The sequence below is a fragment of the Monopterus albus genome, unplaced genomic scaffold, assembly GCF_001952655.1.
Source record: "Monopterus albus unplaced genomic scaffold, M_albus_1.0 scaffold45.1, whole genome shotgun sequence".
Classification (NCBI taxonomy): Eukaryota; Metazoa; Chordata; class Actinopteri; order Synbranchiformes; family Synbranchidae; genus Monopterus; species Monopterus albus.
In genome coordinates, this window is record NW_018127925.1 from 2,209,041 (window position 1) to 2,224,702 (window position 15,662).

The following is a 15,662-nucleotide window of genomic DNA, read 5'->3' on the forward strand; positions in this document are numbered from 1 at the left end:
TAACTTCTCTCTAGGTGTGCTTTCTACTATATATCTCATATAGTAAGAGTGTTTCTTTCTTTCTGAATCTCTTTCTCTGGTTGTCAATTTATTCATAGGGCTTTTACTGTCCAGAGGGCACTTCTACTCCTGAACCTTGCCCTGAAGGAACTTATGGCGCACGCTCCGCTCTCAGTGATGTGTCTGAGTGCTCCCCTTGTTACGGTGGCTGGTATTGCACTGGTGTGGGACTTACAGAGCCCTCTGGAAGCTGCCAAGAACGCTTCTACTGCAGAGAGGGAGCCAAGTCTGCAGTACGAGAATGCTGTTTTAATAATGTGTTAAACAGAGATTGTTAGTCATTAATTCTGAACCTTTTTTTATATTATACTTTGACCCTCATTAACTTCTGTAAAGTGGTTACTAGTCCTTCTGGGGGTCCTTAAGTAAATTCAGTGAAATAAATAACAACATCTTTTCTAACTGATATGTTTTTTCAAAGAGCATTACTACAAAAGGATTAGAGGAACTTTCTTCATCAGTGATGCTACTCAAATTAAGACAGTGTGATTTTCAGTGTGGTGATGGACAGTGTTGAAAAGTAACATTTGCTCAAGTACTTTACTTAAGTGCACTTTTGATTTATCTGCACTTTGCCAGTCCCTATTTCCATTTTGTGCCATACCTCACTTTTGACTTCACTACATTTTAGAGAAAAATACTGCACTTTTTACTCTGCTACATTTATTTTATAACTTACTAGTTACTTTTCAGAATCAGATTAATAAATAAAATACAGCACAGTCATAAGACTTTATTGATCTCTGGAGGAAAGTTCACAAGCTACCCGGCAGTACGTCACATTGTAAGCATATAAGCTGGAAGTAGCTCCCCCTTCACCAGCTGCAACATTAAACGTGATGTACACAATAATGTGCCAATAATTACAGTCCATTAATAATATACAATAATGTTAAATGTGCCATTATGCATATTGTGAGTACTATTAGTACTTGTTTTGATGTTAAAATTTTGCACTTTTACTAAAGTAACATTTTTAATCTCTGACTTTTACTTGTATCCGAGTATTTTTACACTGTGGTATTGCTACTTTTACCTAAGTAAAGGAGCTGAGTACTTCTTCCACCACTGGTGATGGAAGTCTTATCAAAACATTACATTATGTTTTACATTATATTATTTGCACTTCACACTATTGCTTATCTGTCCATGTATGTGCTGGGGTTATGTCCAGACTCCAGTTGATGGTCCATCAGGAGGTTTGTGTCCATCAGGAAGTTACTGTCCTCTAGCTTCATCTTCTCCTCTTCCCTGCCCCCCCGGCACCTTCAGCAACAGCACTGGCTTCAGCAAGCCTGAGGAGTGTGTCAGCTGTCCACCAGGGTAATACCACTTATATTTAACTCACTGTTCATTCTATTATTCTATTGTTATTCATTCTGTTTTTAAGAGGACCATGTCAAATTCAAGCCTTTACTATATGTCAATATGTTTCTCTTCCTGTCAGTTTCTATTGTTTAGGCTACAACAACTCTTCACCCTCAGGTCCTTGTTTTTCTGGTTTCTACTGTACTGGAGGCTCAGCTTCACCTGTTCAGAATGAAGCAGAAAAAGGTCATTATACCTTGGAGGGTGCATTCAGGGCACAACCATGTCCTCTTGGCACTTTTCAGCCGGTAGGCAATACACCATACAGAATACCAAGCGTTGCTACTCTCAGAGTTTCCTATTAAAGTTATATAATGAGAAAATGCCATATTCAAGTTTATTCCCTTGTTTATAAATCCTCCTCAGCATCAAGGTGCGCAGTCATGTGTGGAGTGTCAGGGAGGCAGACTGTGTAACAGGACGGGCATGTACCAGACACCACTGTGTCCCACAGGACACTTCTGTCCTCCGGGGTCCTCTATTGCTCGCCCCTGTCCTCCAGTGAGTATGTGTGTGTTACAGTGTGTATGTGTGTGTGTGAGAGAGAGAATATAAGTTTGCTGCTAATGCTTATTCTTCAGTCTCCTTCTTATGTGTGTTCATGATCAGTTATGTTCCCTGTATCTTCTGTTTCTAATTTTATTTAGTCTTGATCTAATTCCATTAATTAAAATTGTAAAATTACAGTATCTGGTTATTCAGGGCTCCTACTCTGACCAGCCTGGTGGCGATGCTGTGTGGCACTGTCGGCCATGCGAGGCTGGTTGGTTCTGCAGCAGAGCAGGTCTCTCTGACCCTCAGGGTCTCTGTGACCCTGGACACTACTGCACCTCTGGAGCCTCCACTGCCTCTCCAGTAAGACATGATGAAGTAGTGGTATGAAAGTGTAAACAAGACATAATTACATAAAAGCATTTGTAGAAGCATGAACAGAAAGTGTTTACTCTGACAGTGTCTTTACATAAAATGTAAATATAACGTGCCTTTGCCAAGGTATTTGAGGTTATGCACAGGGCATGAGAGAATATGTTTTGTTCCTCCATAAATATGTTTCATATGCAGTGATGTGGCAAGAACCCCTGATATATTATTCTAATTTTCACTGTGATGGTGAAATCTCTGACATTAGAATTTGGTTTTGGTCAAGTCATCCTATATTTTGTTATCATGTTACAGTGTATGAGCCAGGGTGAGGAGCACAGACAAAGGAAAATATGTAGTTAAAGAGCTGGAAATATCCTGAATTTTAAGCCAAATATTTCTGCTGTAGCTGTGTGGTTGATTTGATGGCAGCCGTTAAGTTCCCACACACTGTGACTACAGTGTTCTCTGTCATTTGATATGACTATGAAGTTAGAGGCATGTTTAGCTCAAGTTTGCATTAGTTAAATAAATGTTTTTCACAAGTGCTTTTTTTTTTTGATAAACTGCAGTGCGTGGGAAATGAAGGACAGCTACCAACTCACACCATCCACAGCTATAACTTTAAACTTCTAACCAGAACTTAAAGCCAAAATGATCAAACTTTGTCATAATCAGATGTTTCCTCCAACACTCCCACAGGCAGCTGTGCCCTCTGGTGGCGTGTGTCCTGCAGGCTACATCTGTCCCCGAGGGACCAAGTATGCCCAGCAGCACCCCTGTCCTATTGGAACCTGGAGCAACACTGTTGGAGCTCAAAATCTGTCCTCTTGCTGGCCCTGTCCTCCGGGACTCTACTGCAACAGCACTGGACTCAGCCAGCCCTCTGGCATCTGTGATTCAGGTACAGTAAAAGAATTAATTATCTATTAATTAGAGAAAATCAGATTTGATGTTTAAAAAAATGTTTGTTTCTTTTGGTCAAGAAAACATCACCTCTGTGTTTTAAATCAGTGTCTCTACTGATTTATAGGGTATTACTGTTCAGAAGGGGCAGCTTCTCCAATGCCCTTAGATGGTGAGACAGGGGACATTTGTCCAGTTGGACACTACTGTCCCGTAGGCTCAAGTTCTCCTCTACTCTGTCCTGATGGAACTTATTCAAGCTCTACAGGTATAGAAAAGCACCTGCATAACATATGAGGTTGCAGAATTTTAAAATATGAAATCCAGGCAATGTGTTCATTCTTCCTTGGATGAAGGGGCAGAAGTGTGTGACGACTGCCCTCCAGGGACCTACTGTCTGTCAGGAGAAGGGGTCCAGGCCTGTCCAGGAGGCCACTATTGTCTTGGTGGTGGTGCTGAGACCATCTTGCCTTGCCCTCCTGGCACATACAGCCCTCAGTTTGGCCTCAGCCATGTGGAGCAGTGCCTCATTTGTCCAGCAGGTGAGAGTGTTGTCACATGGTTGTCCTCAGTGCTCTGTCTGCAAGACACTGGAAAGTATTTGCTGGATGTGCTGAAAGTAATCAAATTTAATGAACTAGAGAAAGATTTTTTATTTTGTGATAGGATTTGTTATAAACACTGTCAAGATTTCAGTGCCTCGTTTTTCATATTTTGTTAACAGGGTTGTACTGTGAGGACTGGGGTCTGTTTGAACCTACAGGGCCCTGTCAGGCTGGCTATTACTGCATAGCAGGTATACTGTATGTACAGTATAATACCAGCACAGTTTTAGATTTTTACAAGTAGATAGCATGTCAACCACATGTCCAGTAACCTGTAATGCGACCTAAAGACCTGCTACTGTACAAAATGCATTTGTACTGCTAAACTGGACTGGACAACTAAACATAACTAAAATGTGCAACTTTTCAAGGTGTGAACTTTCAGAACCCGGATGGTAACTTCAGCACAGGAATCGGAGGAGCATGTCCAAAGGGAAGGTACTGTCCTGAGGGCACCAGTCTCCCGGTGCTCTGTCCCCCAGGGACCTACTCTAATAGGTTGGTGTGCCAAAGTATTACACATATAGTGTTCTAAGAAGTTTACCTATTCCTCTTTTTTTCTAACTTTTTAACTGCATATGTTTGTATCATCATGGACGACATAACTGCTCCCCAAAGTGAAGCCACTGCGACTGCAACCAGCCTCCTGGTGGATAGTCGCAGTATAGGTCGTAAATCCTGCTTCCTCCATGTTAGTTGATGAAACGTGAGCCAAAATAAAAACTCAAAGTAGAAATCAGATAAAATTTCTCCAGAGGTCACTTCTGTGGTTTTTTTTGTATATATTATCACACTGATGTGTGTAAAAGTGGTCATTTTTCTGGTAAGTTTAATTTTAATAAGTTATTTGATGATATAAAAAGAGGTGTATTTTAGTTTAGAGCTTTGATTGGTGGTCCGATGCTGTCACTCCACTTCTGGTTGCCACTGAGCAGAATCTGGATGTGAAAAACGCAAGATGGCAGCCACCGTATTCACGCTATTTAGGCTTCACTTTTAGTGGAGAGAAGTAGTGATGTCCATCGTACGTATGTGTATGGTTGCAGGCTTCACCTGAAAGAAAGCACAGACTGTAGTCCATGTCCAGCAGGTCACTTCTGTGGTACTGCAGGTCTCACTCATCCATCTGGACTGTGTGAGGCAGGATTCTACTGTCCAGGGGGAGACAGAGAAGCTACAGGTAAAACTGCAAAATACTGACTCTTCATATTTTTCATGAGAAGGTAAATTAACTTGTTCTTATGGGATGATAGCACTGAAATTTACTACACTGATTCTTGGTGAAAGGTAAGCTTGGTTTGGTCGTCAGCGATTCAACTGTTAATCAGTGATTATAAAATGAATGTATTACTTGCATGATGTGAAATAGCTGCAAGCAAAACTAACATCTAATGTGTGAATATAAGTCTTATGAATAAGCATCAGATAGAAGAGAAACAGATGCTGATGAATGCAGGAAATCTTAATGTGTGAGGGTGTTTTGTTGAATGAGCACAATTAATCAGGGTTTATCACAGGATTCATCACATTAAGGGCTTAGCAGTCATTATCCCAGTCATTTAGGAAATATAATTGGTTTTTCTCCTCCAGGCTCAGAAGGAGGTCTTTGTCCAGTAGCTCATTACTGCCCTGAGGGTAGTGCTAGCCCAGTTCCATGCCTAGCTGGAACCTACAGCAACCTCACAGGCCAGTCTGTGTGTTCTCGCTGCCTCCCTGGATACTACTGTCCAGACAAGACTGGCAACTTCACCAAGTTCCCCTGTCCCCCTGGATTCTACTGCCCTGATGGTAGTTTCACCCAAAACAAATCAGTCATGGTTGTGTTTCTCCATAAATTACTGTAATTAAAAAACTTTCACATTTAATAAATTCAACATAGCCTCTATAGAGAATCTTCTTACAGCACTGAAAGATTGTGTCAGGTTTGATAAATGGTTCCCTTCAGCTTTTACAATACAGGATATAGCATTTAAAACAAAAAATATGGCATGTGCCACTTGAATTTTCATTGTGTTATTTGCAGGTACTAGGCATGCCACCCAGTTTCCCTGTCCTCGTGGATACTACAACCCAGAGCCCATGACTCAGAGTCTGGACAGCTGCCTGCCTTGTCCTCCGGGACACTACTGTGAGAACGAGAGACTGACCAAAGTGTCAGGAAAATGCAAGGCTGGTCAGTAATAGTGTCTTGTTTATTTGTGCCAAAATACAATAGTAGATATACAGCCTCATTCCTCAGTGTCAGGACTTAGTCCTCTGTGCCAGCCTATTTGTCTCTAGGGCTCAGCAAACCAGTCCAAAGCAGTCTGGGGTAGGGAACAAAGAATGCACATTAAGCACAAACATCACAACTCATTACAAACCACATCAGTCATGATTTTACTTCTGCACTTTACACTGTTACTCTAGCATTTCAACAACAGTGACCTTTAAATATCACCCTGTATTTTTTTTTTTTTTATGTACAAAGATGTAAAACAGCCTGGCTCCATATGTTATCCACATTATGCACACAAGTCACAGGTAGACATTAGAACAGTGGCTTTTTTTAGCATCAGTGACTCATCTCTCTCACCTTGCTGTGTAAAGCTGTCATCCTGCTCTGTTATTTCACCTTGTGCTGAGAAAATTATCATGTGATGTCTACAGTGATGCTGCATACCATGTTCGTTTGTATGTCGCAGAGACAGACATCAGCCAAAAACATCAGTGTGTTATTTTCATCTTCTTCTCCCCTGACTTTTGCTGTGTTTGTTGCTCTCAGGTTGGTTCTGTGTATCAGCAGCATGGAACTCCCAGCCATTTGACCTGGACAATTACACAAATGCAAACTGTCTATGTCCAGCTACCTCCACAGGGGGGCGCTGCCAGGTGGGCTTTTACTGCCCCCTGGGTAGCTCTGAGCCCGTGCCTTGTCCGCCAGGAACTTTCTGTAACATCTCAGGTAGCCAGTCACAGAAATTACATTTGACACTCACTGATCTGCCATTATAAAGCAAACAAAAACTTACTGGGAAAATATACTGTATTTTGTTAAAATATATTTGAATGGATGGAAAGATACATATGGGCAGTATGTATAGTAAATGTATGGTATATAATCAACACATAATCTCTTTCTTGCTGAGAGAATTGTACAGTAGGAGTAAAAAAGTACATAGATGTGACAACTTGAGGCTTCTTAGGGGCACACACATTAATCTGCAGAGGGTATGCCAGTCTCTAAGCACTTAGATGTAGTATTTTTGGATCTATAATAATATGAATACAGTACAATAATATACAAATAACAAATGCATTTATGTTGTTCAAAAGGTTTGGCACTGCCAATGGGTCCCTGCTCCCCTGGGTATTACTGTGCAGGAGGAGCTACTGATGCCAGACCAACAGATGGAGAAACAGGCAACATCTGTCCACCTGGGACATACTGTAGTAAGCCCTGCTCTGCTGCCTTGAAACACTTGTATCAATAAACTTGCCAGCAAAGTTTTTTTATCCTATTAATAGTAAAGTGCTTGATGAAATAAACAGTACATTGCTGGAGACCATCAAATAGGGAATCTGTATAAACTGTATACGTATCACTATTACACTGCAAAAGATTGCAAAGTCATATTATATCTTACCTTATAACAAAGGAAGCAGAGCTGATTGGAATTCTTTTTCTATAGCAGAATGGTCCCAGCCTGGATCACTGGGGTTTGCTCTAGACTTTATTTTTTCCACAGCCCCAGAGGTATGCAAATTAAGTAGACTGGAGACTAAGTAGCTATGACTCAGCTGGATTGAACTCCCTAAATTACCCATGGGTATGAGTGTGAGTCATCTTGTTTCTATTTGTGTTAGTCTGTTGGTAAACTGTTGACCTGTGTAGGGTGTCTCCTCTCATTCTGTGTTGCCCTGTAGCCCTGCCTGGGCGTTGGTATGCAAAGGCAGACAATGAATAGAAGAAGGAATGATGGTTTACTCCAGCGATTTCTCTCCACAGTGGAGGGCGCAGGGGAACCGGAATTGTGTCCAGCTGGTACTTTCTCCCCAGCGCCAGGTCTAACCAGTGAGGCTGCCTGTCAGTCCTGTAGTGCAGGTTTCTACTGCAGAGGAGCAGGTCTCAGGGCACCAACTGGCCCCTGCAGCCCAGGTCAGTAAATACACTGTTTCATGATGTATCGGTATTACGAACCTTCATCACCTGCCTGATGAAAGTATTCTTTATTATAGCTCCAACCTCCTTTCTATTCTTTACCCTCTACTGGATTACGGTTCTTGTCACCTTGATAGGCTACTGGTGCCCTCCTGGTGAGACTGTGGCTACAGCCCTGCCATGTCCTCCAGGCCACTTCTGCCCACAAGGTAGTGCAGCCCCACAGCTCTGCCCATCAGGAACCTACCAGGACAGAGAGAAACAGGAAGCCTGCACTGTCTGTAAGGCTGGTAAGACACCTGCTATATTCACTTTTTTTTAACTTTCTCAGTAGGAGCACATATTTGTTTTACTTAATAGGCCGTAGTGAAAGCAGCTCTCCAGCAACCAGCAAGTGTTTTATTTATTGAAGTTAATGACTCGTTCACATGCAGGTGCTGCATTTATTAGACTGTAATTTGCAAGTTTGTCCAAAGAACTGTTCTGTAAATGTGTTTCATTTTCCATCATTATGTCTTCAGTACTTCCCCATACTGGCAGTCCTAATTTAAAAAGATGCATTCCTCCTCTTTCAAGGTTTCTACTGTGATTTGAGACTGGGTCTAGCCAATGCCTCTTTGCTGAGGCCCTGCCCTAAAGGACACTTTTGCCCTGCAGGCACAGCCCTGCCCAACCAACATCCCTGCCCTGTAGGCTCCTTCAATCCGAGACAACAAGCAGACAGCCCTGCAGACTGCATGCCATGTGCTGCTGGACAGTACTGCCCTTCTGTGGGATTGTCAGAGCCATCAGGTGAGAAACAGAGGGATCTCTTCTCTTCTCTTCTCTTCTCTTCTCTTCTCTTCTCTTCTCTTCAGCAGTGGTAGGCACTGCTATGTATGTGATAATTAGAACATCTTGAATTTTTAACCCTGACCCTAACCCTAATTCCAACAAACGAGCTTCTACAGTTTTCTTATGTTATTTGTTTTACTGTACTTTCTTAGATAATCTATGTGAAGGGCTTATGTAAGGTTTATAATAAGATTCCCCCGTGGAATGGAAATAAACATTTTTCAAACTCTACAAATAAGGATGTGAACTAATATGTTTGTGTTTGATTAATGTTAATTGTGTCCATTATTTTTACGTAGAAGCTGTGGTCTGTAGCATGCAGGCTTGCAGATGTATTCACATTAGCATGCACTCACGTATATTGTGTTGAAATATTCTCTACCTTTAGGACCATGCCATGCTGGATACTGGTGCAAAGAGGGAGCATCCTCTCCCAGCCCACTGGATGGACTCTCAGGTTCCCTGTGTCCACCTGGTCAATACTGCCCCTCAGGTTACTTGATCTCCCTTAAGCAATCAGGCACCAGCAGCTGCTTCAGAGCTGCTCTACTGCTGGTACCTGAAATATATCAGGTTGCATAGGGACCACATTTTCATAATTGTGTTTTTGTAATCCAACATTGATGCAGCTTTTTTAAATAGGGTAATGTAAGCAAATTTATACTGTGATGATATCAACATTCTACTCTATTAAAGTCTAGGCTCATAATGTTTTATTCATGCTAATTACCATTTCTTGGCCTACAGGAATTTATGACAACATTTATCTTATAACTTTAATCAGTTTCTTCAAGTTAATTTGTACACCTGTTCTCTCTGACCTTTGCTCTGAAAAGACTGCTGTAGAGTAAACTCTTCCTTGTTTGGAGTCGTTCAACCACACATGCAATAATGAGTGCTTTATAAGCGTATCATCTTAGTTGCAAAAGTGCCTAGTGTGTAAAATGTTGTCACAGTATGTTGTATCGCAAAACCTAATAACTGCAGAGTGCTTGTTATCATCAGTAGTCTTTTAACAGTTGTCTATATACTTGTCTGTTTACTGCAAGTGAAATATGAGTTGGTGTGTGTGTGTGTGTGTGTCATCTTTTCAGGCACCACAGCTCCCATTGCCTGCTCTGAAGGAAGCTGGTCAAATAGCTCAGGCTTGTACAGCCAGGAGGACTGCAAACCCTGTCTAGGAGGATTTTACTGTGACTCTACAGGCCTCACAAAACCCAGTGGACTCTGTACCGAAGGGTATACCAGACTCCAGTTAACTTAAGGAATAAAATAACTTAAGGAATAAAATTTACCAGTATCCCTATTGTTGATATTATTTAAGACTAACTAATGAAAAGTGCTTCCCAGCCATCTTATCATTGCAGGTTTCAAAACTAAGTATTACTGGCTCTTGTGCATATAATGTATATATCATTTTTATATTGGTTCTTATTCAGATATTACTGTGTGGAGGGAGCTGTCACACCCACCCCTACCGATGGAATTACAGGGGGCCCTTGTCCCGAGGGTTACTGCTGTCCACAGGGAACCGTTCAGCCTGTGCTTTGTCCTCCTGGGACGTATGTGGCTGTTACACTTGCTACTCATTGTGATCCCTGTGTGCCAGGCTGGTACTGTGTGTCTGGCTTTCTGTACCTCTGTCCTGCAGGTTTGTGTTTTCCTGTTTGGTGTACATGCTAATTTTGGAAAATCATTTATCAATAATCAAACAAAAATAGCTGAAAAACAGAAACAGACAACAAACACTGGTGAGAAAAATCTATGCAATTACTAAACAGTTTAACCTAAGTTTTTGTGTCCTTCATGTGTATGCATTTCTTTGTGTTTGTTCTGTGACCTGCAGGCTTTTATTGCCCTGAAGGAACTGGATTTGACTTGAGAGGCTGTCCAGAAGGAACTTACGGTCCTGACCCCGGCTACTGGTCTGTCTCTCAGTGCAGGCAGTGTGACGGCGGCCATTACTGCTCTTCCAGAAATGCTACAGCTGTCACTGGACCATGTCAGGAGGGATATTACTGCTCACATGGAAACACCTCTCCACAGCCTGCCTCACATACTGCAGGTAAGCGGAGAGCTTTACCAGACATGTTCACAAGGAAATAGAGTACACTATCATCTGATAATATCATGTTTTTTCTGACTAATACAGTATGTGAGAAAACTGAACAGGTAACCTGATGAATGTCTGAGGCACTGGCTCTCCATCAGTAAGGAAAACTTTTTGATTGGCTTCGCCATCAGTACTCCTAGTTTGGGACAGTTGACAAATTGCATCTGTGTTTCCTGTGTCTCTCACCAGGAGAGGGAGGTCCATGTCCTGCTGGTCATTACTGCCCCGAGGCCACCGTTCATCCTCTGCCCTGTCCTCGTGGAACATTCTCTGACCTCATCGGATTAGCCTCCCAGGTCGTTCTGGCTCAGTATCACATTTACATGTCTCCTTGACAATGAGGGAGACAAAAATCTTACTCCTCAAAATTAAACCAGGATGGAATTTGATTGAAATTGCCAAATTTTATTTTATTGACTTCATGTCTTGCCTTATTCACTTCATTTCTTATTTACCTGTATTATTTTATATTACTAGTATTTAATATTTTACACTTTGGGTTTACATGGAGTATTACATAGATGTCTGTTATGCTCTACTAGTTTTTGGTCAGCAGCCCTGCTACTATGCAGTAACATAATGCTTTCTCTGTCACTGAGACAGCCAATCAATATCTAATCCCAAATCAATATTGCAGGGAGACTGTCTCTTTTCTTTCATTTTCTTACAGTCTCTATATTTTTCTTCCCGTCTCTCATTTCCACTGTCAGGAGGATTGTCAGCCATGTCTTCCTGGCTACTACTGTGATGCTGTGGGGCTCTCTGTGCCTTCGGGAGAGTGCTGGGAAGGTTTCATCTGTCTCAGGGGTGCAGATCGTCCCGACCCTCCAGTGAGAGGCAGCCGTGGAGGACCTTGCCCAAAAGGTGATCAGATTCCTCGGCATTAAGGCATCTCCACAAAGCAGATAAATAGATAAATAATAAGAAGAAATAAAAAATTAGAGAGGATATTGTTAAAAGAAAATGAATCCAGCCAGTCAGCAGAAAAAAATAGGAATATGTAATCATGAAGCTATTGTTTAGACAAGAAATAGAAAGAAAATTGGAATTGTGAAGCACACAGTTAGCCTTTAAAAAGCCTAAGGGCAGCTTTGTGAATAGGTAAACAAAACACTTTTTAAAAGTTAATAGGGCTAAACACAAGCAACTGCTCTTTTGACTCTGCAAATCAAACCCGCTCCCCTGTGGACTGTGTGTCTCTGTGTATGTGCTTAGGTGTGTATTGCTTTCATGAATCTTTTCTTCACACAACTAGGATATTACTGTCCTGAGGGCTCTGTGGCTCCTCAGAAGTGCCCCCTGGGAACCATCAGTACAGAAGATGGCAGAGCCAGCTGTGATGCCTGTCCCCAGGGGTAAACCTGCTTATCAGTCACAATCACTGTGCACCATAAAAACATACATTTTCACCTGTGAACATGGTGGATTATGCCAGAGCTGTAAATATACATATAGTACATGCTTTTGATGTTGGTTTGTTTACATATAGTGTATATACACACAGGCTCAAGTATGTTCCAGCCTCATTGCCAACACCAGTTGCCAACTACATTAATCTATCCTTGTTCTGTTTGGGTAGTTTTTACTGTGCTGGCAGTAGTAATGGCGCTTTGTGGGAGAGTTACGAGTGTCCAGTGGGTCATTACTGCCCGTCTGGGACTTGGTCGAAACACCAGTACCCATGTCCAGCTGGATCCATCAACCCATACACTCGGATGACAAAACCTCAGGATTGCTTGCCTTGCCCACCAGGTCACATGCCAGTCACTGCTAATGTTTGTGACAGTATCTAATGTAGTGCATTATCTGTTTTGCAAAGTAATCTTTTTCTCTCACTTTTTTTTTCTCTCAAACCAGGCTCCTTCTGTGCATCCGCTGGGAAGGGTGCTGCATCAGGCCAGTGTAGCGCAGGCTACTACTGCCACTCTGGGGCCTGGTCACCCACACCAGAAGACAGAGGGAGGACAGGTGACAGATGTCCTGAGGGTCATTACTGTCCTCATGGCTCCTCGGCACCACTGCCTTGTCCCATAGGATACTACACTAACAAAACCAGAAACAGTCATGTCTTCGACTGCCTGCCTTGTCCTCCAGGTTGGCATTGATTCAGCACATATTGTATACATTAGTGGCTGTGTCTTTTACTTATCAGAAGATGCAGTTTCCATTAATGCAAATAACAGGAGATAGTCTCCTCTCACAGTGTTTGTCACTGTTCATTTGTGTTCCTTTTGTTTTGTAGGTTTCCTGTGTGTCACCAGAGGGCTCTCCTCCCCTTCACTTGTCTGTCCAGCTGGCTTCTACTGTCCAGGCACAGAAAACAGCAGCCAGCAGGCCTCTATACCCTGCTCACCTGGAAACAAGTGCCCACCTGGTTCTAAATTACAGGTTCCGTGCATGCCAGGGACCTACCAGGATTTGCCTGGACAGGTGAGTAGGATGTGGATGAATAGTCTCATAAATTTTGGCATGCACTGGCTGCAGTCACAAAGGCAAGATGCACTTACTATTTAAGCAGTTTAATTAGCAACAATTGTGCTACTGTCCTACACAATATATGGCTTAATATAGAAAGAAAGAAAGAAATATAAGGCTTAATATACTGGACTGAAATTCTGACTTGCTCTAAAACTGGACTGGCTCTACTGCCGCTGACTAACTGTAAGTACTCAATGGCACTAGACGGCTTTTTATTGTATTTTGAAGCTGTGTTATTTGCACATTCTGGGGGAAGTTATGACTCTCCTGAAAGCAAGGAGATAAGATTCCACTTGGCCCAGTTTTGTTAATGTGTGTGCACTGCATCCAGTTTATATAATATCTTCTTATATCTTCAATGCAACTATATCAAGCATTTATGGCTGTTGATGTTATTGAACATCTGTAGTCACAATTTTGTATTTGTACTGTGTAGATAAAAAAAGAAAAAGTCCATAATTCACCCCTCCACAGGCAGAGTGTGTTGAATGTCCAGGAGGATTTTACTGTGCTGGCTCAGTGGATGCTGACACTGGGCATGCGTCTGGGACTCACACTCCCATGCCGTGTCCCCAAGGACATTATTGCCCACCAGGTAGGATGCAGTAGTGTAGCTGTTATAACACATTATTGGCAAATGTTCAGTGTTATCACATGATGTTATCAGATAAAAATATATGTGGGAAACAAGTGATGCCTCAGGTCCACTGGCATTGATTAATACACATAGAAATGCTGGTGAATACTGTTCATGTTTTGTGTGTACTCTCAAACAAGTGACTGCAAATCATTTTCTAATTCTGCAAATGGCCATTATAGAGCATAATCAAGATGAGAATGGTTTTCACAAACTGTTCTGTGATGTTTAGTCCTGGACCATCTGTAGGTATTATATGCTATTTATCAACAGGAACACAGGCTGGTGTAGCATTCCCATGCCCAGCTGGCACCTTCAGCGGACAGATGGGATTGTCCAACAAGCTGGACTGTGAGCTCTGCCTTCCAGGGAGATATTGCAGTTCTTCTGGACTGACTGCTCCCACTGGGCGCTGCTCTCCTGGGTAAACATCAGGCAGACTGAACACATACTGTATTTTATCAGGCTCTCAGACAGAGTATGAAATATATGACTTCCTATTTACTTTTAATTCTGTCCCACTTGTCTGTAGTTAAACCTCCCTTATGCTCTGTCAATTTCTGCATCCCATATTACCCTACCAATTGTCTGTCCTCTTCCTTTCTCTGCCCCTAGTTACCTCTGTATCCAGGGTTCGGTTTCATCCCAGCCAGAGGAGGGCCCGACAGGAGGCCGCTGTTCTGCAGGATCCTATTGCCCTGAGGGTACCAGCTATATGGTTCCCTGCCCTGCAGGCACCTTCAGCTCCACAGATGGTGGCATATAACATTGAATCCTTATGCACAAAGACTAGTTGTGGCATTTAAATATGATAGACTGACTTAACTGAAGTCATTAATGGTGTTAAGTGTGAATTTTGTCATCAGTAAAAAATGTTCTGCCTTCCTTTAAAAAACTCAAAAGAAGTGAAGTGGAAATATTTCACTCTGCAGTCATTCATTCCATGTTTAATTTATGGTTTATCCTTTCAGGTCAGATTTATGAGTTATATTCTTGGTTTATCAGGGGCAGTTTCTATAGATGCATGTCAGCCCTGTTTGCCTGGCCATTATTGTGCTGAGGTTGGCCTCTCCTCCCCATCTGGGCCCTGCAACTCTGGCTTCTACTGCACGGAGGGATCCAGAACAGCCATACCTCAGGGTAATATCGCAAGTAACATGCTTCTTCTTCTTGCCCTTTACGTAGTGTTAATAAATGCATGGCAACATGCACAACTGGTTATTATAGACATGGTATTTGTTTTATTTAAAAAAGCTTGAAAACTAGCGTGCTGTGCACCATTTTCTGTCATTGCACTTTGGTTTTTATGTAACATTTTCAAGGCCTTTGATTCCACAGTGCTGTAGAAGGCTCCACAGAACATTTAACAGCCCCCACTCCTTTCTCTTAGCAGTATTTTTGTTGTCTCTGGCCTTTTACTTTACTTGCTGACTTAATGAGTAATGACATCTAAGAAAGGTCTGTTGTCTCAGTTACAGGAGATACCACATCTCAATACCCACATCCTGGCAATTCAACCCTTGGTCATTTCCATGGTGATGTGTGTCCTGCAGGCCACTATTGTCCTAAAGGGAGTGCACAACCAAGTCCTTGTCCACCAGGTAGAAAGCCAATACACTGATACTGAGCTCTAAAATAAAAAATTGAAAATATACCTAT

At 42.1% G+C, this 15,662-nt stretch overlaps 1 protein-coding gene across 1 annotated transcript in view; it reads left to right on the forward strand.

Annotated features, from left to right (window-relative positions):
* The window catches only part of LOC109960252 (SCO-spondin), a 49,392-nt gene that overhangs the window by 8,026 nt on the left and 25,704 nt on the right, over positions 1 to 15,662 (forward strand). Inside the window, exons 18-50 of the mRNA XM_020600208.1 lie at positions 99 to 293; positions 1,235 to 1,383; positions 1,508 to 1,676; positions 1,795 to 1,929; positions 2,131 to 2,283; positions 2,992 to 3,193; positions 3,323 to 3,463; positions 3,552 to 3,737; positions 3,920 to 3,991; positions 4,172 to 4,298; positions 4,847 to 4,980; positions 5,391 to 5,588; positions 5,824 to 5,973; positions 6,565 to 6,744; positions 7,116 to 7,232; positions 7,789 to 7,938; positions 8,079 to 8,231; positions 8,518 to 8,733; positions 9,164 to 9,268; positions 9,870 to 10,014; positions 10,215 to 10,426; positions 10,622 to 10,840; positions 11,078 to 11,184; positions 11,599 to 11,752; positions 12,144 to 12,243; positions 12,468 to 12,640; positions 12,746 to 12,982; positions 13,131 to 13,318; positions 13,841 to 13,961; positions 14,277 to 14,427; positions 14,619 to 14,707; positions 15,009 to 15,143; positions 15,476 to 15,604. Coding sequence (XP_020455864.1) covers positions 99 to 293; positions 1,235 to 1,383; positions 1,508 to 1,676; positions 1,795 to 1,929; positions 2,131 to 2,283; positions 2,992 to 3,193; positions 3,323 to 3,463; positions 3,552 to 3,737; positions 3,920 to 3,991; positions 4,172 to 4,298; positions 4,847 to 4,980; positions 5,391 to 5,588; positions 5,824 to 5,973; positions 6,565 to 6,744; positions 7,116 to 7,232; positions 7,789 to 7,938; positions 8,079 to 8,231; positions 8,518 to 8,733; positions 9,164 to 9,268; positions 9,870 to 10,014; positions 10,215 to 10,426; positions 10,622 to 10,840; positions 11,078 to 11,184; positions 11,599 to 11,752; positions 12,144 to 12,243; positions 12,468 to 12,640; positions 12,746 to 12,982; positions 13,131 to 13,318; positions 13,841 to 13,961; positions 14,277 to 14,427; positions 14,619 to 14,707; positions 15,009 to 15,143; positions 15,476 to 15,604 — 5,092 coding nt within the window. The remainder of the gene's footprint in view (positions 1 to 98; positions 294 to 1,234; positions 1,384 to 1,507; positions 1,677 to 1,794; positions 1,930 to 2,130; positions 2,284 to 2,991; positions 3,194 to 3,322; positions 3,464 to 3,551; positions 3,738 to 3,919; positions 3,992 to 4,171; positions 4,299 to 4,846; positions 4,981 to 5,390; positions 5,589 to 5,823; positions 5,974 to 6,564; positions 6,745 to 7,115; positions 7,233 to 7,788; positions 7,939 to 8,078; positions 8,232 to 8,517; positions 8,734 to 9,163; positions 9,269 to 9,869; positions 10,015 to 10,214; positions 10,427 to 10,621; positions 10,841 to 11,077; positions 11,185 to 11,598; positions 11,753 to 12,143; positions 12,244 to 12,467; positions 12,641 to 12,745; positions 12,983 to 13,130; positions 13,319 to 13,840; positions 13,962 to 14,276; positions 14,428 to 14,618; positions 14,708 to 15,008; positions 15,144 to 15,475; positions 15,605 to 15,662) is intronic.